General features: G+C 39.4%; 3 protein-coding genes and 1 long non-coding RNA gene across 4 annotated transcripts in view; 2 read left to right on the top strand and 2 right to left on the bottom strand.

Annotated features, from left to right (window-relative positions):
- Positions 1-389: 389 nt before the first annotated feature.
- On the top strand, positions 390-2,229 carry LOC102199924 (uncharacterized). Its single transcript, XR_311679.1, has 2 exons — positions 390-471; positions 1,402-2,229. It is a non-coding gene; the product is annotated as an uncharacterized LOC102199924 (long non-coding RNA).
- A 4,958-nt stretch (positions 2,230-7,187) lies between these two features.
- On the top strand, positions 7,188-13,134 carry selenok (selenoprotein K). The gene is made up of 5 exons (XM_005730685.1): positions 7,188-7,306; positions 7,795-7,885; positions 8,270-8,344; positions 8,706-8,801; positions 12,832-13,134. The coding sequence occupies exons 1-4, from the start codon at positions 7,288-7,290 to the stop codon at positions 8,794-8,796; spliced, it is 276 nt and encodes a 91-aa protein (XP_005730742.1). The 5' UTR covers positions 7,188-7,287; the 3' UTR covers positions 8,797-8,801; positions 12,832-13,134.
- Positions 13,135-13,422: 288 nt separating this feature from the next.
- actr8 (actin related protein 8) lies at positions 13,423-18,151 on the bottom strand. The gene is made up of 13 exons (XM_005730684.1): positions 17,887-18,151; positions 16,982-17,152; positions 16,762-16,872; positions 16,428-16,532; positions 16,139-16,312; positions 15,824-15,917; positions 15,611-15,743; positions 15,226-15,379; positions 14,969-15,064; positions 14,755-14,895; positions 14,353-14,659; positions 14,082-14,245; positions 13,423-13,954 (listed from the first exon to the last, which is right to left on the bottom strand). Exons 1-13 carry the CDS (start codon positions 18,019-18,021, stop codon positions 13,811-13,813), a joined length of 1,929 nt encoding a protein of 642 aa, XP_005730741.1. The 5' UTR covers positions 18,022-18,151; the 3' UTR covers positions 13,423-13,810.
- Positions 18,152-23,626: 5,475 nt separating this feature from the next.
- The window catches only part of il17rb (interleukin 17 receptor B), a 5,924-nt gene continuing 1,903 nt past the window's right edge, over positions 23,627-27,647 (bottom strand). The window contains exons 3-10 of the mRNA XM_005730683.1: positions 26,884-27,000; positions 26,452-26,558; positions 26,194-26,329; positions 26,020-26,055; positions 25,784-25,813; positions 25,607-25,696; positions 24,930-25,195; positions 23,627-24,729 (exon numbers count right to left, since the gene is read on the bottom strand). Coding sequence (XP_005730740.1) covers positions 24,280-24,729; positions 24,930-25,195; positions 25,607-25,696; positions 25,784-25,813; positions 26,020-26,055; positions 26,194-26,329; positions 26,452-26,558; positions 26,884-27,000 — 1,232 coding nt within the window. The 3' untranslated portion in view covers positions 23,627-24,279. The remainder of the gene's footprint in view (positions 24,730-24,929; positions 25,196-25,606; positions 25,697-25,783; positions 25,814-26,019; positions 26,056-26,193; positions 26,330-26,451; positions 26,559-26,883; positions 27,001-27,647) is intronic.

Below are 27,647 nucleotides of genomic sequence, written 5' to 3'. Positions count from 1 at the left end.
AAAATATCATTAATATTCGGAGAAATTATTTATGGAGCTTTTGTGTTTTATAGGATGTTGACAGAAGGACGAGCTTAGTCTGTGTTACTTCAGAAACCTTGTGATAATCTGTATAGGACCTAGTTTCATAGTTTCTGGATGTTTTTGTTGTAGTCCGGTTGGCTGGGGGGCGGTAACTAATTTAGTAATTTTTTTCTGTCTTTAACCAGTAGGACCATCTGTTGGGTGACTGTTACCAACAAAATTAGAAAACAAAAACACTTTCTTACTCAGCTATTTCATGAACATGGTATGAATAAAATTCTAACGTCTGCATTGGATCTTTGACTTTATCGATAATAGTTTTTTCACAAATTGTGAGTTTTATTGTGAAAAACCCCACCGGACGTACTTTATTCTCCTTGGCGAAACGCGTGACGCACAGGAGAGTAGCAGTGGACAAAAACACAGACTTGCCGTTCAGATTTAGTTGTAAGTACAGTGCATAATAGTTAGTACAAATTCTTTTGTGTTTGATTTTTCTATAAATTGTGTTACAAAGATGAAGGTGTGCTCGGAATATGCAGTTTGTTGAGGGGAGCTATGTTGTGGTTTGCTACCTGGCTAGCAAAACTGAACGTTACAGCAAAACTGATTATCATCGGTTTGGTTGGAAAAAAGCACCAACGAGCTTCTCTAAGTGTGCTTGAGCTGTTGCACGGTGACGCAAAGTGTTCCGGTGATGTTATCTGGATCCTAAAACAGTTACGTGAACGTATCAGGTGCTGTTGTTTCACCTTCAGTGGTTTTGTGATTCCTGATGCTGGACTCAGCTTCACTCAGGACGCGTTTGTTTGATCCTGTAGAGCCGCAGATACCTGAACATTACACGGAAATCGTTCACAGGAGGAAGCCAGTTTTGGTGTTCACAAACACCAAAACTGGCACATATACTGTTTTTATGTTTACTTGTTTGATAAAGCTCATTAACCATGCGAAAACTCAAGATGGTGGCCTTTTCAACATGGCTGTTAACAAAGGCATCAACAAATATTAATTTTATTTATTTATTCAGATAAAGCCAATTAGCATCATATTATTAGGGCATAATAACTGATTGTTGCAGCTTTAGATGACTTTAGCATGTTGTTTTGTTATAATAATATAATGATGCATTAGTATATCTATATTAAACCTGCAAAATGATAAGCAGCTCAATATTTAAAATTAAGTGCGCTGAGTCTAAAATGTAATTGAATAGAAGTGGAAGTACTTAAAGTACAAGTATATTGAACGTGTTTGTTAGTAAAGCAATTCCAGAAGTGCACTTTTTTGTACCACTAGTCTATCAGCTTCTCCAATAGTGTCAGTTAGATTTGAAATTTTACTTTCTGATAGTTTTTTTTAATGTTTTGCATTCAGGCCACAGAGCATCACCAGACATCCCTCTCAGAGTATACACAGCACTGCAGTGGACGAACCAAGGAACACCGCATGGAAACAATTCAGCTTTGATGTGAATGAGTCCAAGCTACAGAGGCAGTTGCTCAGCTATTAGCTTGACGATCGTTGGGGTTGTCTGTCCAGTCTACAAGCAGTAGTCGAAACCTCTCCACCTCCAGCATGAGTGAGCTAACAGACTTTGAAAAAGGCAAAATAGTCGGCGCGCGTATTGGAGGCATGTCTGTGAGCGAAACTGCTGAGCTGTGTAACGTTTCAGCCCGAACAGTGATGAAAGTCATGAGTGCTTATAAGAATTATGGATTTGCTGCATCAGCACAGAAAAAAAAAATACGCAAGCCACAGAAAAATACAGTTGCTAATGGAAAAGCGGCCAGGGCGAAAGTGGTTCCCGAGTCTAAGGTCGCAACACAAAATCCTGATGAAGACATGGACGCACCTGAATCCAAGACCCAAGAAGATGAGTAACTCGGTCTGATGAGCTGTACTTTGATTCTTATGTTACATTTAGACTTTTTCTGTTTTCAGAAAGCCACAGAATGCCTTTATTTAACCAACACTTTTCCTCTCTGCTGAGAGATTATCTCTTTAAAAACATGAATATCAATTACTTTATTTATGGTAAACTAATTTTACTGTTTAGTTTAAAGAAATTCGACATAAGAATGGCCAAAAATGATTTTAAACTTTTTACTGATGTGAACTGGCTGTGTTGTAAACTCATACTTTCTTCTTTTTTTCTTTTCGAACAATATTGCATATTTTCAACAAATAAATTTTAAACGTGAATCTTTTTGCGTCTTTTCTCTCTGTGTTAATGACCCTATTTCATTTCTCAAATTGCACATCCTCTCTGAGAGGAGGCAACAGGCAGTTAGAAAATTAGACGTCCTTCAAAGCTCTCGATTAAATACCATGGGGGAACAGTGTACGTACATTTTGTTAAAGCACAACTGCTGTACTGAGATTAACTTCTGGGTCACCGGCCGGAGAGTAAATAAATAAAACTTCTTTTTCTTTTTTATTTAGACTTACTGCTTTCGCCATCTATTTAGAGAGCAAGGAGGACACTACATTTGACAGTTTGTCAGCAGCTGATTGGTCCACTAACCAGGACATCACTGCTTCAGCATTCAAACCCATGGAAGCGCCATATGACAGTGGACATTGGGGTACCTAAGTGACAGTGCTCCAACGCAGTGGCTGGGTTTCCTGCTCATCTGTCAGGTGACAGTGTCCAAAGGAGATAGTCACCACTTTAAAAGCAGTGTTCAAATCAGTATGAGTGACTTAACAGAGTTTGAAAGGTGCCAGATTGTTGCTGCACGGCTGTCGGGTGCATCTGTCACAAAAACGGCACAGCTGTTTAACGTGGCAAGGGGAACAGTGTCAAGAGTCATGACTGTGTATATCAAACATGGACGAACAGCATCAGCAAAAAAGAACAGCGGGCGCAAGTCAGAGCTCACTGAAAAGGACAGACAGACGCTTCTCCAGATAGTCGATGAACACCCCGAGTGCACCGCCTGTAAGATAACCTCAGAGCTGAATAGACACCTCTCTCACACGGTCTCTGTAAAGACTGTACGCCGTGAGCTGCATAAAGCTGGTGTCTTTCGAGGAGCATCCAATCAGAAAGCAGAGATAGAAACTGATTCTCCAAAGTTCGATGGAAAGAACAGCGAGCCTTACAAACAATGTGAAGCACAGACGCTATCTGAACCCCAGGGTGCTGTGCACAGATACAACACAGACGAAGCTGGACCCCAAATTTGAACTTGAAAAAGATCACTACTTTCAAAGGTTTCTTGACAGGAATAAAGAGCCTGAACCTCAGACTTATAAAATTACCTCATCTGATGGTACATTTCAACCTTTTTCATTCTTGAGTGAACTCAGCTGTCACTTATGTATTCTGTGTGCTTTACATTATGAGCTGTGAAGAGTGGCTTGCACAGAGATTTATTTTATTTTATTTATTTTACCAGGTTTGCTAATAGGATTTTCAGTTATCCAGCCATAATAACACTGTTTTAATTAAATGATAAAACAGTAAAACTAATTGATTTCTCTGAAATAAAATAACCAAGGCAAAGCTAACAGGCTATGGCATGCAAATATATTGAAAATGAAAAGTAATAGGTTCAATGATTAATATTTAAATAGAATCGCATGTGTTGAAAATTACAGTACTAAAGTAACTGCAGTGATTTAGCTTGTGCTTGTGCTTTACACGGTGACGCAACAACAGACCCGGAAGTGCAGCGCCAACCACAAACACACCTGTGACTGCGCCGCTGTTACTCTGTGGAAGAGGGTTCACGTGTCCAACCGTGAGAGGTTTGACCTGTGTTTTCATCCGTTTTCTCGGCGTCGGGGCGAATATGTTTGCAGTATTTATGTTTTTTATGCAAAGAACGTTTTAAACCTCAGCATGAACGTGTGACGGTAGAAAGGTGTAAGGCTACGTTTAGCCAGGTTAGCTTTGCTTTCTTAGCTTTTCTAACTGAAGCTGTGCAATAATGACTGATTGTTTTATTTTTAAGGTGGACAGCATTAGGCGGTTCAGTAAAACTCACTCGGTTTCCCGAAAAGAGCACATGACTGATTAAACCATTTTAGCTGTCTTGTTGCATTCGTGTCCTGACTGATTAGCTGTTAACCTGTTTCTTTTCGGGGGGTTCTGGAAGTGCTGGAGGTGAACTGGTGTAGAGAACAGTGGGTATGATTTTCAGGGGCCTGCACTACGAAGCAGAATTTCGTCTACTGCAGGTTTTCTGTACTGCCAAGGTGGTTCACTTCTCACCGAGGTACATCACCATGGTAACTGATGTTGCAGACGATGGACATTACATTAGTGATCAACAGGTATAAAGTCACCGCCCACTGACCAGTCTCTCTGAAAAAAAGCGTCACCATGGCAGATCTCCCGGGTCTCTGTGCAGCTGTAGAAAACAGCTCATCAGAGCAGACATAACTTTTCTGCAGATAGCAGGAGAGTAAAGATTTGCAAGGGCGTCTTTGTGTTTCCCCGATGAGCATCAGTAATAATTAAAATTCATTTAAATTTTACAATAAATTTACTTAGGTAATATATTATATACATATTAGTGTATTAAATATATTAGTGTAGTATATTATCCTAAAGTAGGGCGTCCATTTACACCCAGTACCTATAGACCTTATATCAAATTTCCATAGGCAGAATGTATGTTTGAATTGTGTTTTTATTTTTATTTTCTTCCCTCTTCCTGTTCTCATCCCATTAAATACCACCAGGGCAGCAGCTAAAAGAATAAAAACTAAAACTTTTTTAAATGTATGTTTTGGGCTTTTAATCCTTTATCTGATTATACAGTGGAAAGAAGACAGTAAAGCTTGGAGAAAGACACCAAGTAAATAGCCTTAGTACAAATTCACACCAAGGCCCTCTGCATTATCCATATAGCATGGATCACCTGCTCATCCAGTTGTCCTATATATAATACATACTTTACTTGACTCAGAGTCATAATACTTAAGGAGCCTGAAAGTACAGAACTGTTAGTTGGTAGGGTACTGGGGGCGCTAGTTAGAATTCATCCCTATAATTTGTCCCTCTATTAGCACACTAATTGCTAATCAACACAAAGAGAAAGAAAACTGTGTATTGTTATTTCATTGTGTTTGAAATTTTAACTTCTGGTATTTTCTTCTTTCATGATTTTTGCATTCAGGCCAAGGAGTAAAACCAGTCATCTCCATCTACAGTGCTGTGCAAAAGTCTTGAGCCACCTTTTGTTTCTCTATATTTTGCTTCCCAAGGAGCCAGACTTGCTTGTAATTTTTAAAGTTGTTTTGAGCATCAAATTTCCAGGCTTTCTGAAGGTCTTTTTGCAAGATTTTCCTTTGGACGTTGGCTTCATTGGAGCATAGAAAAGACATTTAACTCAAGGAATGAAGTAGTGTTGTGTTAACCCGTGATGAAAATCATAGCAAAGAACCAGTTATAAATGGTATATTTTGACAGTTTGTTCATTTGTTCTCATTTCTTTAGTTGCATCTTTAGTTAAATCAAGAAAAAAATGCCAAAGATAACACGGTTTGACAGGCATAAAATAGTACTTTTGCACCAACAAGGTGAACCCCAAAGAACTATTAGCCGAAAACTTGGCATATCTCGACATGGTGTGCAGTGTGTCCTTAAAAAATTTCAGCAAACCGGACAAGTGGAAGACAAAAGAAGAAGTGGCCGACCTAAAAAACTATCTACAACAGATGAACAGTATCTGAAAGTCATGTCCTTAAGAAATTGTAAAAGATCCAGCAAAGACCTGACACAGGACCTGAGAGATGCATCTGGCCCTTCAGTTGATCCAGCTACTGTTCGCCGTAGCCTCATCAGAAATGGTCTCAAATCATTCTTAAAGAAGGGAAAGGGGGAAGAAAGGCTGACGTACAATATACTCAGCACTGGAATGGATAAAAGAAGAGAAGCAGTCAACACTACCCTGTCCAGTGAGTTAACAGACTTTGAAAAGGGCCACATAGTTGGTGCACGGATTGCAGGACTGTCAGTCAGCGAAACTGCCGACTTATGTAACGTATCAAGCCAAACAGTGGAGAAAGTAATAAATGCTTATAATGAACACGGATTTACTCCATCAGCAATGAATAAAAAATATAAGCCACAGAAAAATGCTGGTGCTACTGAATCCAATCCAAGACCAGTTCCTGACTCTAAGACTGAAAAACAAAATTCTGATGAAGACGTAAACACATATGTATCCAAGATTAAAGATCATGAGTAACTTGGTCTGATGTGTTGTATTTTGAGCTTTCGGTTGCATTTGGACTGTTTCTGTGTTGATAAAGCAACAGTATGCCTTTATTTAACCGACAGTTTCCATCTGTGCTGAACTTTTTCATTTATTCACATTTTCATTTTTTTTGAAAAGGTTCAAAACGCTTTACTTTTTATTTACTTGAGATAGACTTCCACAGAATGCTTTCACAAACCTTCATTCTTTGTCCAAGCTGGATGTGAGCAAACATGGGTCTCTGTGCAGACTGACAAATATTCATAAAAGTAGATCAACTTGAAAATATTTAACAGTATTCCATTATAATGTTATAATATATTGCTCCTTATTTATAGACCGATGTTTGGCTGTGAATGTGTTGGCTGGTTTACACCGTGTGTGTATTATATTGTAAGGCAAAGCTTTTTTATTTTGCATGCATCATGAAGAGCTCTTATTAAAAATGAATATGGAACAAGATCCCTAGAAAATAAAGACTTGTGCTTCTACTATCTCCTCTGAATTACTAAGTTGTTCTTTTAAAATGTTATGCTAGTGACTGGAGAATATCAATCCATCCATTTTCTTAACTGCTTATTTAGTTCAGGGTTGTGGTAGTGGAAATGTGTAATGTTTTTCACCCATTCACACACACGTTCATACAAGCAATTCATTTTTATTACTATTACTGTAATATTGAAGCTTTAGGGGAAAGGCTGTACGGCCCTATTATATACAGACAACAGCAGTTACTCATGGGGCCTCCCACCTTCTAGAGAGTGAGTCGTAGATTGAAGTTCCAAGAAGTAATAACTTGAGCAACGTCAGACACTCCCCTTTCTTTGTAATACATAGATATATCTATTAATCATATAAAAAATAAGTTACTATGTGGGTAGGTTTTTTTTTTTGACGTTGAAATGTTTTTCTATAATGAGTGTAAGGTAAGGTGGTTGTAGCTGTTGTGTGTGGTGCGCATGCGTGTCACATAACGCAGCAACAGACCCGGAAATGCGAAGCCAACCGTAAACACAGCTGTGGCAGTGCTGCTGTTACTTTCTGGAAGATGGTGTACGTGTCCAACGGTGAGTGGTTTCCCTGCTTTAACGGTTTCTTTGTTTGTTTGATATTTATTAGGTGTTTTTATACATTTTAGAACATAACCACCGCATGAATGTGTGAAAAGTGTTAGGTTACATTTAGCCATGTAGGATGTTAGCTAGCCTGGTTGAATCTGCGTAGCAGAAAGAAGTGCTGAGCTGATGAACCTTAGGTGGTGTTTTAAAACTTCGTCGCCTTTCCAGAATCCGATATGTGACTGCGATTTCGTTTGGGCTTCAACTTCATAGTGGAACGAAATTTATCTTTCTTTAAAACTGTTTTGAAATGTGCTGCAACTCGTTTATGCCCTGATTAGCTGTTAGCCTTTGTGTACTGAAGGCCAGCTAAGGAGTAAATCCGGGTTAACGATTGGCTGGTGCACTCATGATTATTATACATGTATTCCCGTCTTGCAATGTGAACAGCATCACAGATCCCTGCTGTCTGACCCACCTCTGTGTTTCTCCATCAGGCCAGGTCCTGGATAGCAGGGCACAGTCTCCATGGCGCCTGTCTTTACTGGTTGATCTTTTCTGGGGAGCAGTGGAGTTTATTGGCCTCTTGTAAGTCAAATGAGAATTAAATGAAATAAATAAAACAAAATAGCCACCTTTATTTAACATAATGGATGAGTGACCTTTTGAATAATCATTAATATTCTCATTGCCTGTATTTAAGGTTCGTTAAGAGTTGTTTGATTGTATTTACTGTTGTATTTTCACATGTGTTTTTCTACCTTAAAAAGATGCTGAAAATCTCTTTCTTCCGCTAAAGATAGATGACTTACAGTTTCTCTAATACTGCTAATCTGTTGCCTGTAAAACTGATTGGAATGTGGTGTAATAAACTTACAATATAGTGAGTAAGCAAGAGGCTTTTCTTAGAGCCTCCATTATGGTTTATTCTGAATTAAGCACAAGCCCCCACTCTTTTTTTTCTTTTACCAGTTTCAAAACCATGTTTCACCCCGACATGTCAAAGAATGGAAGCTCTGTTTCATCACGCTTCACTGACGGCAGAGGGTAAGTCCCTGAAACACCATTAGTTGTGTCACACACACATACACACACTGAACACCAATTCTGCACTACCTTTATGTTAAACACGGAAAATTACGTAATCCGATGTAGGAGCAAGCTAGCTTATTAGGAATTGTGTGTCATGTGTAACACAAAGCTAATAAGATGCATGTGATGTTATTTCTTTTTCAGTTGTATCTAAAAAATTGTCATAATCCAGAGAATGACAAATGCAGTTTAACAAAGCTGTTGCTCATTTCAGCACTTGAATTAATTTATATTTAAGCTGTTTAACGCATTAAAGCTGACAGCACTAATTTATACCACTTGTTCCTCACATTCTTGTCTACTGTTGGTTATACAGTCCTCCAGGTCCACCTGGTGGCAGAAGGAGGATGGGAAGAATAAACCATGGTGCAGGGCCCAGTCCTCCACCAATGGGTGGAGGAGGATGAGGAAGGTGAGAATTTTTTATTGTCTTTTTTTATTAAACAGTCCATTTTAGTATCAGCTCATATGTAAAGTGAAATTAATTTCAAAGGATGAATGACACAGAAACAAAATGTGCATGTCAGTTTGCTGTATATGTGCTTGTGTAGTCATTAGGGCTGCCACGATTAATCGACTAGTCACGATTACGTCGACTATTAAAATTGTCGACGACTAATTTAATAGTTGACGCGTCATTTGACGCTTTGTAAGATCCCAAAAGACGCAGGAATAAGTAGTAGGATTTAAGAGTGTAATAACAGACTGAAACAGAAGACGGCAGCACTGCATGTACAAGGATGCCAGCTGCCGTTAAACCCTGAAGAAGAAGAAGCTGTGTCCCAGAATTCATAGCGCGGCCCTGCTCAGTTGTCAACAATGACGGCAGCTAGTTAGTTTTAATATTACTCTTATTATTCTTTCTGGTTCACAAAATAAACATTTAACATATTTTCAGGCAAGAATGTAGCTGTGTAAACTTCAAATATCTGCTCAGCTTATCAAGACATATATTTTCAAAAGCGCTCCGACGTTTTCGGAGACGTCTGTTACCCACCAGCTCGATAGCTAGCCGGGATTCAAGGCTCACTAGAGCCGGTGAGAACACTGGACTCCCGGCAAATCGTTTTCAAAACCACCGCCGTCTTTCGCTACTTAGGTTAAAGATGATATGTAAGTCACTTAGATAACTTAAAAGTGATATTGTTTGGGTTTTTTTAGTATTTTATTTATTCCTGAGTAAATCGGTTTGGCTGAGATTAAAGTTATAGTTTTTACACAACTGAATAAACGTCAAGCAGACAGCTGATTATCAGAAGTGTGAGATGCTCAAGAATATACTCCGGTGTCCTGTTATATAGGGTGGGCCATTTATATGGATACACTGTAATAACATGGGAATGGTTGGTGATATTAAAGTCCTGTTTGTGGCACATTAGTATATCTGAGGGGCAAACTCCTCAAGATAGGTGGTGACCATGGTGGCCATTTAGAAGTCGGCTGGATTGTCAACCCTCTTCTCCCACTCTTCACACACTGATAGCAACACCGCAGGAGAAATGCCAACACAGGCATCCAGTATCCGTAGTTTCAGGTGCTGCACATCTCGTATCTTCACACCATAGACAATTGCCTTCAGATGACCCCAAAGATAAAAGTCTAAGGGGGTCAGATCGGGAGACCTTAGGGGCCATTCAACTGGCCCACGACAACCAATCCACTTTCCAGGAAACTGTTCATCTAGAAATGATCGGACCTGGCACCTAGTGCTGGGCCATATCATACCGTTCACGTTAATACCAGTATAATGTTGGGCAACGATAAGAAAATGAAATATTGCGATAGAATATGGGTAAAACGCGCATGCGCAGTGCCTTTGTTTTCATATGCACATGGCGGAAAAAGCATGGCGGCGACGGAGAATGAGGAGAGTGAAAGCGGATCGTTAAATGAAACGGATGAACCAGAATTGGTTTGTAAAAATGCTGAAACTGCAGTGGTGGGGCATTGGTTTGGCTTTCGTCCGTCAGATACACAACAAAGCACTATTTTTTGTGGTGGTGGAGGCCAACAGGTGGATGAGGGAAAGGGGAGGCAGGAGGAGCAGAGAGCCGAGGCGGCCGCCGGCCTAAGTGTCAGGTGAACTGAACTTCAGGTAAGAAGTTATGACCTGCAGTCTATCTGGGTCAGATATAAACCCGAGTTTATTCTCGTTGTGCTGACTTTTTCGTACTGCGTGCTAGCTGGCATGACGGAATTTCTATACAGCTGGGTGGGTGCTATGATGTTAATGATGTGGAACTTTATTTTATTCATAAGGTTAATTATTAGGGTTGCCAACTGTCCCCTAAAAAATGAAATCGTCCCGTATTCAGAGAAAACATTACGCGTTTTGTATTGAGGTGAAAAGGAAGAGTTTGTCCTGTACTTCAGCTACAATGAAAAAGACACAAAGCTGGAGTTATTTTGTGTCTTTGCTGCACAGCTGCCTCTTCTCCTCTCATTCTCTCCCATCAATGATCAGCTGATCGGCTTTTCTCTCTTGTTTGTTTATCGCCCACTTTGCGCCAGAAAGAAGAAACCAGCGGAGGTCGCGCTAAACAACAGCAGCACGTTTAAGCTTGATCAGCTGTTGTTAGAATTTATTTAATATTTCTTTCTAGTATCAGCTGATATTTGCTGGAGCCACAGCTGTAAAAGCTGCTGGTCATGATATCAGTTTGGATATGTGGTGAGAGTGAAACATGAAGATGAAACCAGGAGATGTCCTTACTGAACAGCTGAACAGGTGATGGAGAAACAGGTTTACCTTTTAGGTGACATGAATGAGTTGAAGGGAAGTTATGAACTGTTTCTGAGAGACAAATAACACCAGAATCCTTTTCTAAGTAGCTGACAGCTGGTAACTGTGCAGGGGCGTGTCTAGCAAAGTTTTGCCAGGGGGGCAGGTAGGGCATTAACAGGGAGAGGGGGGCACAAAGAAGTACTTTTCTTTCTTATTCTCATTTAAAATGTCTAGCTTTTAAAAAATAATTATTTGAATCTTATAACAAACGATTGATAGATTGATGCATATGTACCATCAAAACTGTGTCACAACAGCATTTGTTTTCATTCAAAGGCTTTATGATTTTTCCTGTAATGGTGGGCCGGTCTCTAGTCCAAATGCCCGGGCTGATTTTTTTGTCCCAGTTCAGCCCTGTATGCAGCTCATTTGCAGTCTGGTGTTGCCTACATCTTCCTATTCGGAAGGCAGAATTTCCAAGTTTCTGAGTACAATCAAAAGCACCACAACTGCATTTTACATGTTGGATGTAAAAAGCGCACATGGCGCTGTGATGTAGGCTAGAATCATGGCGGCAGTCAACGACGGTCCAGGCGTGGGATTTCTCTTGTGGAAATATCCACATTATTTTTTCCTTTCTATTGGTATGTGGCACAGTGCACTTGTGGCAAGTAAGCAAGCTAGAAGACTGGCAATCTTGCTGGGTATCCAGTTACGGAAGCAACACATTAACAAGAGAATTCTGAGTAAAACCAAAGTTACTTCTCTAGTAACTAGTTACTTTGAAAGTAACGAGTAACTTGAAGTAACTGAGTTACTTTTGATAGAAGTAACTAGTAATGTAACTAAGTTACTAATTTAAAGTAACTTACCCAACACTGGTCACCAGCCATCTTGAGGAGTTTGCCCCCTCACATATACTAATGTGCCACAAACAGGACTTTAATATCACCAACCATTCCCATTTTATTACGGTGTATCCATATAAATGGTCCACCCTATATTTTAGATAGCAAGGAGCAGACAGCTGAGTTTATTAAACTCCACTGAAACAATCTGCAAATGTCATTAAAATTTAATAAACTATCATCTTGACTTTATTTTTAGTTAGCACATACCTTAAACACTTCAAGCTGTAAGCTAATCATAGTTATATAAGAGCAGATGCATGCTGGTGCAATAAGCTGTACGTTTTATGTCCAATGGATGCATGATCTGATTAGTCGACTAATCGCAAAAATAATCGGTGACTAGTCGACTATCAAAATAATCGTTTGTGGCAGCCCTAGTGGTCATATTGATGGAAAGGTTTTTGTAGTTTTCTTGTGTTATATCTATTTGCATTTCTTTACTAAGGTTACATTGTACTGAGTTCTAGATAAGTGCTACTTTTGTGTAATAACTGTTAGGGTTATCATGATCTGATCACTTGATCATTAACAAAAAATACTGGGGGGTGGCCAGTGGTACTCTTCAGCCTCCTACTACATGGACCTATGGCAACACCATCACCCTACTGGAAAGTAGCCCTCAGCCTTTTATAGCTGAAGAGTAAACAATTAACTCCTTTTTTATGCATTTTAACATTACTCATTATTACTCATGAATGCATTTAGGTTATTACCTTGGGGGACCTAGCCTAACAAAGAAACTGATTATATATGGCCGTGATATGAAAACACTGCCTGACTGTTATATTACCCGCTCCTCTCTCTAGGTAAACGCCTTGCACAGTGTCTTAGAAGCCAAGGAAAGATGATAAAGTCACAGTGCTAAGGCCCTTCCTCATCAGCTGTCACTGTCACAAGCAGTTTCTTGACGCCTTTCTGGGAATTCCTACACGTAGGGGCCAGAACGGCTGATACCACAGCTATCCACATCACTTCTTCCCTCATTTTCTGCGTCGGCTTTTCCAACTTGCAATGTCACCAGTTTCTTAGATATGGGTTATGGTTCCTGGGAGTCATCAGCTAATGTATTTTTTTGTATCCTTCTGTTGAATAAAAAAAAAAAATACTGAGTGTGTCTCCTGCTATTATTGTCACATTTGGTAATCACACAGCTTGGTTCCACAAAGAGCTGGTCGGTACTAATAGCAGTATCACACCTTTGGCTCAGCACTAATTGTTAGGATATCTAAAATCAATGGATAATTTGGTAATGGCACAGGTATACATTGTCTTTTTTTTTAAACTCAAATTGCAAAAGTTGATTAAGACTTGATTATATCAGTCTTGTGTGTGACTATGATATAATTCCAAAGAGTACACTTAATCACTTAATGTTTCTATCAATTCCAAATATCTTGTACCAGGTATCATGGGTTTACTGTATTTAGAATTCCAGACATTCATGAACATTCAGAGCATTGTGATACAACTGCAGTACATGACATAAAACTGTCAAACTTATTTAATACTGTTCAGAAGTAACAGAAATATCTGCATTGTCTTAAACAGCCAGGAAAAAAAAACACTGAAAAAACACTGGTGACTGTGCTAGAATTGTCAGAATTTGCTGTCACACTATGTATAGAGTTTATTTAAGGAATTAAATCTTTTTTCTGGAAAAACAGTTCTCACTCTTCCTTTATTTACTGCAGAAATGTGCTCAACAGTTTGCCAATTTCATCCTTCTGCAGTCCACTGAACAGTGGGACAGTTTGAGTCACCATTTCAAGTAAGAAGAGCCTGTTTTCACCACACAAAGGCAGCTCTTTCACGGAGCATTCGGACACCAAAGCGGTGCCATTCCCTCTGGTGGATCCACATTTCTTGCGTGGTGTCCAAACATGCCAGCACTGCTCCACCTTTCCACGAGATCAGCCGAGGATCCATGTCCTAGAGCACATACGTGTCATATAAAATACATTACAGGATCAGTCTGCAGTATAAAGTTATCTGTCTTTTGAAGACAGATGCAGGTCTGTGACCTTTTCTGAGATATACTAAGGTAATTTTGGGGTACCTTTGGACGTGTGACAACTTCCACATTGTCTACCAGCCTTCTGAAGGATGGTGGCATCTTGTTGATGATGCGGTGAAGAAGGAATTCCTGAACTCCATGAAACATGAGCCCCCCTCCCACAACCAGGATGGAGCTGTACATCTTTCGTTTGGTTTCATCTGATGCTGTAAATGAAATGAGTACAGAGGCTCAAACAGGATATTCCATGGAAGTTTTTATTCTCATCGCTAGATCTTTGAATATAAAAACAAAAATTAACTTCATCACTTACCACAGCAGTCGATGCTATGCAGGACTGCCTTATCTAATCCCAATGCTTTGCTCTCAAATTGGCTCATGATGGCCGTCTTCCTGGACAGATGGGCAGACACAGGCTCTTCCACCTCTCCTGCTCCCATCAGGGACTCTCCATGGGCAGCCCCAAGCTCTGTTTCCCCCTGCATCCCTCCTCCACCACCACTCCCACAGCTCCTGGGTAGATCTGACAGGTCCCCAGTCCCTCCCTGACTGCTCATCTCCCCTTCCAAACATCCACTTGGTCTGGAAATAGCTTTCCTGTCTGCAGCTGATTTGGAGGACTATTGGAGAAAATAATTAAGTAAAACAATAGCTGAGAACCATTTGGTTTCATTGGTTTCAGTCTATGAAACCTGTATGTGTGTGTGTGTTTTACCTGGTCCTGTTTGCTCTGTGTAGCAAGGAGGTAGTGTTCATCATGAGGGTCCTCTGAGTCGCCTTGGGAACGGAACTGAAGCGATGACATCTTCTGACCTACAATCCCAAACGTCGTCGGGTAAAAAAGGCCCATGGGTGCCTATAAAGAAGACAGAAAAGTAGTTCAGCACCAGTATCAAAACAGCATCGTCTTTACCTTCTGATATAATTACCTGTAGTTTCTCATCCCCAAGTCGAACCTGGTACAGAAGAGCAGGGGCCTCTGGAAAACGTGTCTGAAATTCATGATCTTGTAGCCCTGATATGTCCTGTTAAGAGAAAACAGAAAAAAGATTTTGTAGTTAATATGTACTTAAAATTGCTCCATCGATTATTTAGAAGTGAGTATGGCTAAATACTCAAAGATGCTAACAAATCATTGTAATGCACAGACACTAACACCCTCCCTCCCACCCTGACTAACACACACTTGATCTAGATGGCAGAAGGTCTCTTTCAGATGCTGCAGGAGCTGACAGTCTAGTCTGTTAGACAGTTGACAATCTCTGTAGGGAAATCCTGCCCTCTGCAGGAGCCAGAAGAAAGTGCGGGTCACATCTGAGCCACCGTATGCTAAACACAACCTGCAAAGTCCCACAAATACAAGATACCATGTAAGACATTTGCTAAATAATGCAATAAAAGCAGGAAGTGAAACTAACATGAGTTTTAAAATTAAATATTCACTGTTCTGTGTTTGTTGTCTGTGACAACCGGGTCAAATAATTCAATATTAAATATATTTCATATGAAATAATGTTTAATATTAAATGTATTTCATTTAATCAAACATAAACGTGAGTTTTGAGCCCCACCTGGAGTTTCGATGTGACACTCCGTCCTCCACACAACAGATACTGGTCTTCTGGTCGCCTACATCCACGACACAAGCGCTACTCAACCCACTGCCAAAAGTAGCACACACCGACTCCTGGTGCACAATGATAGCTACACACAAAAAGACCAGGAAGTAAGTTGATGGAAACAAAGAAATTTCCACTTAGTTACGTGTGAAGATTGTGTAATACCTGAGAACCCTATATTGAGCAGCAGCATGTTCACAACCTCTTTGATGTGCTGTCTGTTGTAGATGTCAGGGACCAACAGGATACATCTGTAATACTAAAAGAAATAATGCGAAATGAGCAACTGATGATTAATGTGGATGATCATCTGTTTGAAAGTTTATGGAACACAAAGCCTGTAGAAAGCCTCTATTACAGAAGCAGCTAGCTAGCTAGACAGCTAGATAGATAGAGTCTTATTTTTTATACTAATATAAAGAAATGAGGATTTATCAAGACCACTGCATCCTGCTATAGAACTGAGAAGTTTTCTCCTACCTTTAAATCTTTGAGAGGGATCTCCAGATGCTTCTGAATCACATGACTCCAAATTGTCTCGAGGTCAGCCAGGACAGCAGTCAGTGAGCCTCCAGGACCAGCATGCACATTTAGCTGACCTCTGACTACAGGCCAGTGGATGTTGTAACAGTCTGTTGGATTCACATAAAGAGCCTGTGCAATAGCAGAAATGGGGGGGTAAAAATTAATCAAGGCTTTAGGAAATGAAAATGGCTTAACAAGTCATATTTCACAGAAGTTACGAGTTTGCTCTAATACATTCACCGACCTCCTCTCCAACCAAATAAGGAGGATGGTGGGTTGTGTTTGTCCACTTCACTCTGGAGCTGCTGTCTAGCACCGCAGGACGGATCTGACAGTTATACGCTCTGGCCTAAAAACAAACATACAAAACTGAACCACTGCTATAAAAAAATACTTTTATGGATTAACATCATAATCAATTAATGAAAAGAGTTATTTTCTATATTGTATATCAGCTATTCAAACCTTACTAAGTTGCTATAGGACCTTAAGGTCTTTATTTCTTTATTGTATAAGATAGAAGACACTCACACTGCATTGTGTTGCTTTCTTCCCTAATTTCTCTTTTATAACCATACCTGATCAGCAGACACAGGAGTCCTCCGCACTCCGTTTGACATCTTCTTGGACCATATAGCCTGATCAACCATTTTAAGGCCATTCTGCCTCTGCTCGTTGCTTTCTGGTTTCTGTTGGATATTAAGACAAAACAATAAGGATAAACACTTAAAAATGACACCATTTAATTTGACAACAGTGAAGTTGTATTATGGGTGCACCTGGTTTTGAGTCACATACATTTAGACCTTCTCTCAACAGCCATGCATCTTCATAGCGGGGCTGGCCACTTTGCTTGTGCCTGCGTGCTATTACATGTGGGACCGTCACTGGAAGGGTGTCCGTTGCTCGGCCAATACGGAGTGTTCTTGATCCAGGGTGGATGACAACTACAAAATTGCTCTGTATTTGCTGTGAAAAAGAATAGAAATTTCAAGTTTCACCCAACAAAAGAGCAACTGTGGACACCTGCGCAGCCTCTACTCTTATGGAAAGACTGGCCACTAGTTTTTGGAAACTGGCTGCATGGATCTGTTTCCATCCAAGGGCTCTGGTGAGGTCAGAGCTATGTGCAGGATAGTCTATATCTTCCACACCACACTGGAGCTGTTGGCATAATGTTAGACGTGCATTAATGCCAGCACAAAAACGAAAACACTACATGCTGTATCATTAGGTTTAAGCCTTTAAAAAGAGCCCAAACCCCGTCATCCTTGCAGCTAGTCTTAACCCCAAACAAAGATACTGACTGTTAAACCTAGTTTCCACATCTACCACATCTAAGCTCCTGAACCTTTAAAGAGGGGCTTAAATCGGAAGGGTTAACACGTGTTTTCATCCGTGTTGGGAAAAACAAAAAGAGGTCAACAATTAAGAGCTAAAATATTTCAATATCAGCTTTAACTCAACAACTCTGAGCTTTAAACCTTGTTGCCACATGTAGCAGGTTATAGACCCATTTAGCAACGGTGTACTACTAAAACAGTGTACTAATACGATAGTAAACGCACCATCACAATAGTTTAGCATGTGTCAAGTGAGAACAAAATGTTCATGAAAAATACAAATGCTACATTATAGATTTCTGGCATATATACGCTATAGTTCATGTATACAACAGCTGGGTACTTCATTTTCCGTCTCACCTCTTGAGGAGGCTCTGGTATCGCCGGAGGAGCGATGGGTCTTTTCACCCCGCGCTGCTGCTCCTTCTCTTTCTCCCTCTCTCGCTCCTTTTCTTTGTCCTTCCCGTTATCCTGCTCTTTCTCCGCCTGGGTCATGGTCTCCTTTCCACTTAATCCACTAAATACTTAGAAATGACAAAGTCACGGTCTTCTAGTCCCAGCGAGATGGTTCAAAATTGAAGCACAAGCTAACACCGTTGCCTTCCTCTCTGAATGAAAAGTTTACTTCCGTGTTTGGTCACGTGGTGCAACATTTCGATTTCTATTTGTCCAAAGATTTCTCTGCGCGTCTCCGCATATTTGTTTGTTCATTCGTACATTTTTAATACATTTTATTTTCGTTTTTATATTTTTTATAAGACATAATATTCCATTGTTTGTGGTGTGAAGCGTTAATGACTGGCGATAATAGTTTTTCCGATGGTACAGGGTGTTGTTTTAGATCGTTTACAAGACGTGGCAATTTCTTTCTTCATAAACTTTATTTAAACTTTTAGAAGAAGAAGAAACAAAAAGGAGCTATAGCTCCATCACCCTGCGCCGGTGACAGAAAAAACATTTCAACATAGCATAGCATAGCATCTTTATTTATAACGCACTATACATCCAGCAATGTTGGCCGAAGTGCTACAAATATAAAACAAAGAAAAAACAGTTTAAATTACATATCGAATATCTTAAAATTAAACATAATATAATTCATAAGAAACATATTAAGAGACATCAAGTCCTGCTCCGCTGAAAGCCAAGGTAAATAGATATTTTTTAAGACGTGATTTAAAAACAGATAAGATGCCTGTCTAACATGTAAAGGCAACATCAGACATGGGATTTGGGATTTTTATATAATATTTTCACATGATGTGGCCAGTTTATATATATTATTTTCCTGGGTTAGTATGGGGCCTCTAGTAGTGATGTGACAGTAAACAAAACAAATCCATGTTCAGTAATTAAGGTACTTTGCATTGATTATTTTTATTTAAGAGAAATCTATTAGTTTTCCTGTTTGACCATTTGATTAAAACAGTGTTATTGAACCTGGGTAACTGAAAATCCCATTAGCAAAACTGGTTAAACAATAAATCTCTAGGCAAGCCAGATCCTGCCCTTCTCTTGATGTAAAGCATAGAGTATTTAGTGCCTGAGTTCACAGAAGTTGTTACTTATCAGAAGTCACCAGAGGTTTTTTAGAGCCGATACCCCTAATCCTAAAAATGGGTAGTCAAACATAAGAGCTGGGGGCCACAAATAACATTTTCCTACTAATAAGGACCTCCCCCATCACCATCCAGACTTCAGAAAAGTAATTAAGTAATAAATAAACAATTAAAAGACAGAAAGGTTCCCGTTTTCACTGTTTACTATAGAATTTTCTTTTCACGATGAGACTAAATGTTTTGGTTTGTTTGTTTTTTTAAAGAAATTTTTCTGTGAATTCAAAAGCCTTTCCTATAATTACAGGGCAGTCTGGAGAATGAGCTACCAGAAATTCTTTCCCACAGCTGCATTTCTTTATTATGTGGAAAAACCTAGATGTACTGTTCAAACTACAATTCTTTTTCTCCTAATAAGATATCTCAGGGAATAAATGTGCAGGTAGAGTCTTTTGCATTGTCAGAAAGGGGAGTTTCACTGGTCAGACCTACTGTTGGTCAAAGTGGGTTGTTTGTGGCCCACATGGTAACATGAGTTTAACAACCCTGCTCTAGGGTGGGAGATACATAGTAAGATAAGTAACTGCGTCTGAGCTAAATAGCACAAGCCCTAAATAAACAGCACTTCCCTAAAAAACCTTTAATACTCCGATAATAAAATATATATTTTTCAGTACCGCGACCATGAATTGAATAAATGGTTCAGAAAATAGAATAGTCTCCAGTGACCACCATCAGCTCTGTGAAGAAGCTCAACATCTTGTGGAATATTTCAGAAGGTTAGTGGAGGATTTTATACAGACACATTAATGCAGAAGAACAAGTGTTTATTTTCTAATAATTTCCACAAGTTCCATGTTGGTTTTTGAACTCATAAAAATGGCTTGGGATAGGAATGAAGGAATTAAATCATTACTGTGGGTATTACTATTGAACCAATCTGGACATATAAAAAAAATGTTGAAATGTACCATTAGATGAGGTAATTCCTTTTAACTAGTATGAGGTTCAGGTTCTTTATTCCTGTCATGAAACCTTTGGGAGTAGTGATCTTTTTCACATTCAGATTTGGGGTTCAGCTTCTTCTTTGTTGTACCTTGGCACAAACTTTGGGGAATCAGTTTCTAGATCTGCTTTCTGATTGGCTGCTCCTCGAAAGATACCAATATCTGTAAAGATACCTTTACAGACACTGTGTGAGAGAGGTGTCTGTTCAGCTCTGAGCTTCTCTTACAGGCAGTGTACTCGGGTCTAGAGTCTGTCTGTCCTTTCCAGTAAGCTTTGATTTGTCATAAAATTATGACCATTTGTCTAAGTTGAGTCCCCCTTGTACTGCCAAAACACACCTCACCCATTGAGGCATGGACTCCACTAGACCCCCTGAAGGTGTGCTGTGTTATCTGGCACCAATGTGTTAGTAACAGATTCTTTAAGTCCTGTAAGTTGCAAGGTGAAGCCTCCATGGATTGGACTTGTTTGCAGTGCATGTCTCACAGAACCATTTTTGTGCTAGGGCATAGTATCCTGCTGAAGGAGGCCACAGCCATCACGGCATACTGGTTCCATGAAAAGGTCTAAATGGTCTGCAACAATGCTCAGGTAGGGGGTACGTGGCAAAGTAACACCAAATGGATGGCAGGACCCAAGGCTTCCCAGCAGAACATTGCTCAAAGCATCAGAGTCCCATACGCAACAAACTGCGATGCACTGTGTATTCTGACACCTTTCTATCAGAACCAGCATTAAATTTTTCAGCAATCTGAGCTACAGTAGCTCGTGTGTTGGATTGCACCACATGGGCCAGCCTTTGCTGCCCACATGCATCAATCAGCCTCAGTCGCCCCTGTCGATGGTTCACCACTGTTCCCTCCTTGGACCACTTTTGATAGATACTGATCACTGCAGACCGGGAACACCCCACAAGAGCTGCAGTTTTGGAGATGCTCTGACCCAGTCATCTAGCCATCACAATTTGTCCCTTGTCAAAGTCACTCGCTTGCCCATGTTTACTGCTTCTAGGCCATAAATCAGCAGCTGACAAGACGTTAAATGTAGTGCCCTCGTTGGTCCTTAAAAGAATGGAGAAAGCAGTTAGAGAAAATGAAAGAAAAACACAGTTGTGTTTATTTACAATAAATGTATGGAGCCCACAGTACCTGAAGCATTAGTGAATAAGGAGCTGTGCAGAACGACGGACACAAAGGCATCATTCAAAATCTGTTAAATGAAGCTCATACGAGCGTACTCACAGCACTGTCTTCACTTTAATCCCCTGAAAAGTGAAAGACGTTTGCGTCCTTACTGACTATAATTACAACGGACATTGTACTTACTCTGTCACTGTAGGATGAACTTATGTTTGTTTTACTTGCAAGCATGGAGCTAGTTCCACCCATAGATTTTCAGAATAAAGCACCACGACAATGGCTCAACAGCTGCTTAAAATAGGGGAAGGCTAAAGAATGTAAATTGGACATGACGTTATCACTGGTAAGATCAAATGTAATCAATAATTACAGGCAGCTATAAATAAAAACAAAGGCATACACGAAGGAGAGAAATTAAATAGCAAACAAACTAAGAAGATGAACATAATTAATGATAGACAGAACTCAGGAGTCCAGTAATAAATAAAAGCAAATACTGCATATATATCACACATGGGGCGATCATTTGAAAGAAGTGAACGTGATTTATTAGAGTACAGAGATTGAGAAAGAAACTATTAGGAGATTAGACTGCAATTAAGATACCAGCAGAGCAGAGTCAGGGGAATGAAGCAGGACAAGAGTCCAGTTATTTGTACCTCACTGCTCCCTCCTGTCCTCAGTCCCCACAACACGGTTTTGATATTTCCTTGCAAAGAGTATGCATCTTTGAGATTACAAAAAACATTTGTAGATACACTTCATGATTGTGTAACACCAAGATGGAATATGTCCACCATGACAAAACAATATTTATGGTCACAACACTGGAATTTCATCATTTGTTGTCAAGAATGTAAACAAAGGTTTCAAAATTGACAAGATCAAGTTCATAGAGAGTGCCATGGATATAGGTGTGATGTTTCTGCATTAGCAGTAACTCTACAAGTATTTAATTCTAAATACAGTAATTAAAAATAAAAATTAAAAAAATCTAAATATTTTTAAAATGCAATTTAAAAAATATGTGTTAAAAGCTAATATTAGAACACAGATTTTTTTCCTACTCCTTTACAATTCTATTTCCTCACTGCATTTCCTTTCCCTTTTAGTTATTGGATTAGTTTCTCTATTAGTCTTTCCTCAGCCTGAGTCTTTTGGTCATTTTTCTGTTGGGAAAACAGCAAAGCAAATTAACCATGTGATGCAATGTAAGGAGTCCTCTGGTCTGTTAGCGAGAGACAGGTTGGCCACCTGAATTTTTCAATCTTGCTGTTTGCACAGAATTTTGTGAAACATTTTTCAGAAGTAAATGGTAAATGGCCTGTATTTGTATAGCGTTTTTCTAGTCCCTAAGGACCCCAAAGCGCTTTACACAACCTGTCATCCACCCATTCACACACACATTCACACACTGTGTTTGTGTTTGTGCTTGCACAATTACATTCACTCTTAAATGTTCAGCACTGATGTATGATAAAATATGAAGGTATACTGCAGTGAAATGGGCCTGATCAGATGACATGTTGAAGGTAACGTGCTAGCAGCTAGAACCAGCACCCAGCCCCGTTACATTTATAAACAGTGTTAGAGTCAGGCAGGGCTCCATTAGGGATGTGAAGTCTCCTACTGTCTCTGTCAGCAGCAATACCTTGGTACTCTGTGCTTTATAAACTGTGTTCATTTGCTACTAAGGGGCACTTGGGCTAGTAGTAACAGTTAATTAATTTATTTCCAGAAAATGAAAAATGTGTCTATCATAACCCATATGGAAAAGAAATAGTAAAAACATATATGATTTACTCGTGAAAGTGGCCACTTTCACGAGTAAATCATATATAAATCATATAAGGCTTACATGATTTACTCATGAAAGTGGCCACTTTCTCATTACTTTCATATATTTTTTTAGTATCCAAAACATACAAGTTTCATTATATAATTTTTCAAGGGATCTTATATGTGTTTTCACTCTTGTATGCTTTTCATACAAGTTTCATACAAGACAGATACAAACTTTATAAGATTTATATTTATCTTTTCCATATGGGAAATGGCTATTTTAACCACCAAATGACTTGGCCTGTGCACTTATGGATGCACTTTATCTGCATAATGTTGTATATTCTGCTGGTGCTTATGTTTTTGGATGGAGGGCCAGTAGATAGACCACTGCCTAGTAAAGTACATATCTCCCACTAATGTACATATGGAGAACTGCATATCACATGGCTAGAATTTGTAGAGAGACAAAAACACACATCTGCAAACAATTTTCAGGATACCATCTATGCAATGTGCTTATAACAAAAAAAAAAAAACCTTGTTTGACAGGGTTGAGTTTGAGCCCAGAATCCTTTTAACCAGAAGACAACAGTCCACAGCCACTCATCTGCTTTCAATTTTTATTTGAATAAAACACACTAGATTAAGGAAACATACAGCTTGTCTAGCGAGCTCCAGCCTCCATGCGACCATGGATGGATGGGCAGCTTATCCAGGAGCATGCATAATGGTTCATACTAGTGCTTCTCTTTAATTGAGATACATATAAATATATACATTCCTGGACATCCAGGTTAGGATATTCTTAGGAGCTTGAAAAAAGAAGGCAAGTTGACTTCTTTGAGTTTGTGAAGATGTTTAACTTGTCATCCAAGAGGCTTAGTTAGTTCTAAAAACAAAACGTGGAGAGTCCCAGGTTTGGGTCGCCATCACTGGGGATTTAAAGGTGAAACCACTATGAGACCTTGGCCCACCCTATCACGTGACCTACTGAGGTCACCTGAGGCGAGACCAGAGTGGGGACTAAATGTGCCTGGATCTCAGGACTGCACTGTAGAAAGCCAGTGGTGCAGTGGACACAGATGGCCTCCTTTACTCTTTGATAGAGAATTATGTGTTTTCTCTTTCTTTCTTTGTGCGTATTAAACATTTAGATGCAGTTCCAAATATATGCTTTCATCATATTTATACAAACAAACACATGAAGACATTCTGCAAACAGTATCATTAGTAAAATCATCAGCACCTGTTCAGACCCATCTTGATCAAGCAGTCAAAACATTATCATGACAAATATTCAAATTGTGGTGATCACAGAATTTAATGGTGACTTCTTTGGAAATGTTAACCTGATGCCCCCTTAGTGTTTCTACACTTTCCCTCAATGTCAATGTGCTGTTCTCACTGTAGGAAACGCCCCGGTTACAAATCAGACTTATTATCTTCTTGTCAATCTGCTCGCAAGTGTGAAGACCCTTGTAAAGTTTTTTCAAATCCTTCATCAGACAAAAAGTTTTGCAGACCCTCAGTTCCAGGGGCAACATACAAGAACTCTTGTCCTTCTGCTCACCCAGCTGCACCACCCAGAACTTGGACAGCTCACTGGGGTTCTTTGCGTTGCTTGCCACCATGTTAAGAATCAGAGGATAAAGGTCATGAGCTGCAGCTGGGATGGAGGATTCTGACATGCTGGGGTCAGGAGGACAGTGGCTGGGCTGTGAAGAGAGCGAGAAATTATTTTGATACAACACAGTAGTATATTTAGACATTTAGACATACTGCACCTATAAGTTCTATCACATCCTTATTTTGTTTCTTGACTTAAAGATGCAAGAGTCCAGGTAATCGTGTGACATTGAACACATATCAATAAATATGACAATGACTAAGAATGATGATTTCATATAGGCTGTACCTGTGGACTGACAATAAGGACTTGGTTTGCAGACTTAGCTTCCTCAGCCAGCCAGCGCATCGGCCCCTTCTGTGCAATCTTTTCTTGCTGCCAAATGTCAATTGCAACCTTGCAGCCACCATGCAACTGCAGGAACTCTGCAAGTGCAACAACAGCACGCTGGAATGCTGAATTTACAGCAGGGTACACCAAAAGCACATGAGGAGGCACCACAGGAATGTTCTGGTAGTCCAGTAATTTGCCAGCTTTAACAGTCCTATTTTTACCTGGGTAATAAGAAAACAATGGAAAGGAGAGTTAGTCAGCTTCAGCACTAGCCAGCAGTGTTGAACGTTATACTGTGTCTAGAAGGGGAATCCCCAGCTTTGACTACTTCTTGAATACAACTTTTAAATCTAGGATGGTGAAGCAGAGTTTCTGTGCTTTGGAAAGCATTTTAAGGTAAGATGTTTAAAGCATTCATTTCCAAGTGACTCCAAACATAGCTCAAAAGGCTTGCAGGTAAGGCCATCCTGTAGCAGGGAGCCTTTTTGCTAAATACAATTCAGCATTCAAGTAAATCACGTTGTGCACACACAAAGTAAACGTGCGTTTGGTTGAGCATATATTTTTCCTATTCATCATTAATAATTCAGGTGCATATTCCAAAAAAAACCCCCAAAAATGTTTATATTTACACATTATGCAGAATGAACTCAGGATAATGAGGATGACCACTCCTCCGGTAAAGATGATGGCAAATCTGACGATTACCGGTACTCTCGGAGCTGCAAAAGCGGGCATATACAGAGGAAACACATTTATTCAGATTTTATTGATTCAGTACAGGTGCTTTAGGAAATTGTGACTCGTACCTGGAGTAGTTAGCCCAGTAGTGACCTTAACTGGAGTAAATAATTAGAAAAGATAGATTAGTCATCACATGCATTGTAAATTGGTGTAGTAAGTATTTAAAATCATACAGTGCACTTCATGCATGTGGTTTGATATATTCCCTTGCAGTACTGGGAGACTGGGATTTTCTATATGTACTTATCTTTGCAGACTCACTGAAATTATTAGCTGAACTATACTGAACAGTATTGCTCACCTGTAGTTACATAAGGAGAAGTTGGTGTAACCGTTGCTATAAAACAGAGAAAATGTTAATAGTTTTACCATTTATATCTCCTAAGTATATTGTGCCCGTCAAAAGTTTTGGCTGTAATAGGTTTTACAAAAATTTATTTTGAAAAAAAGACAACTTAAAAAAAACAACACTTACTTTTTGGTGGTTTAGGAATATAAATAGATTCCGTCACATAAACTAAATTGCCATCCACCAGTGGAGGGAAAGGGAGATTTGCAACTTGTATTATATTGTAGCCATAGGTGGGGTTTACAGCATAATGAAACCATATCTAGGTTTCAGAACAAAAAGAAAAAAGGGGAAAAAACAATTAACAGCATCACAGACCTTTTTCCCTATGTAGGAAATAGGACCAAAAGATATGATCAGTACTACTAAGGTTAAGACTAATACCTTTTCTAATTGATCCAAGCTTGCACTGGCCAAAGATGGGTTGTAATTACAATGGTAGTCTTGTCTTTCTGTTCTGATGCGAGTGGCTGTCAAATATTTGGTACTAGCTGCAGAGAGAAAAATAACAGACTGAAATAAATTAGTCTGCCTTTAGATATTAACCAGTGAGTGTCCATGACAAGGATCCTGACACACTAAGTACACACTGTATAAAATGCATGAAAGAAAAGGAAAAATCTTCAACATCTTTTGCTGGATATCATCTCAATGTCCTTAATGTTTCACCACCATCAGCAAATAAAACATGTGCAACAAAGACCTACTGTCTACTCTGCAGATGTATGATTGTTTAGTAAATGGCAACATTAAATCTGTCATAACATCAGCAGTCCCAAGTGCTATATAAAAAACACACAAAATGTGGTCTCCAACCATCAATGCTGATCGCCCAGCTTATGTTGAGCATGACTCTTTCGCCTACTGGCACCATCTTCAATTTCAAGCCTGCCACTAGAGATGGAACCAAGGTCTCGTGTCTTGAGGGAAAACCTGAAATGAGAAACAACAGCGGTGCTCACTGTCCCCGCAGGTGGATTGTGTTTTCGGATATTTAAAGAGATGGTCAGTGTTGATTTGGCAGCTGAAATATATTTTGCAGCTTCTGTAACAGTTTTTGTTGCAAAAAAGATAAAAACAAACAGAGTATAATGAAATCTGAAGATCTCAAATAAGCATGGCTATTACCATATTTGATAACTCACAAAATATGTAATGCTTTTTTTTTTTATCTTAAATTCTTACTTCATATGCATTTGTTATTGTGATTTTCCTTTCATGTGTCTGTCAGTGATGAATTTTTTTTTAAAGTGTAGAAAAGTAGTAAAAATATGACCACTAGTAGCTTTAGAGTCAATTGGAAAAAAGAAAGTTCACCCTCTTTAAATTATAACGTATTAACATATCAGCAAATATTAAAAATAATCTGCTGGCTGTTAATAGATCTTAAAATAATACAACCTCTGTTAGGTTTGTATTGTTATGGTAGGATTAACGTAGTTGCGTCTGTTCTAGCCTAAGTGCTCTTTGTTTAGATGAACTGCAGGACTTCCTCACCGTGTTATCTAGGTTGAACCATCTAGGGTGAGGGGGAGGCTACCCTCTTCCTGACCAAGGATGTTTGACCCTTTGATCAGCAG

This window comes from Pundamilia nyererei, unplaced genomic scaffold, assembly GCF_000239375.1.
Source record: "Pundamilia nyererei isolate P.nyererei 1_Seehausen unplaced genomic scaffold, PunNye1.0 scaffold00039, whole genome shotgun sequence".
Lineage (NCBI taxonomy): Eukaryota > Metazoa > Chordata > Actinopteri > Cichliformes > Cichlidae > Pundamilia > Pundamilia nyererei.
This window is presented reverse-complemented; position numbering and strand designations above follow the sequence as displayed.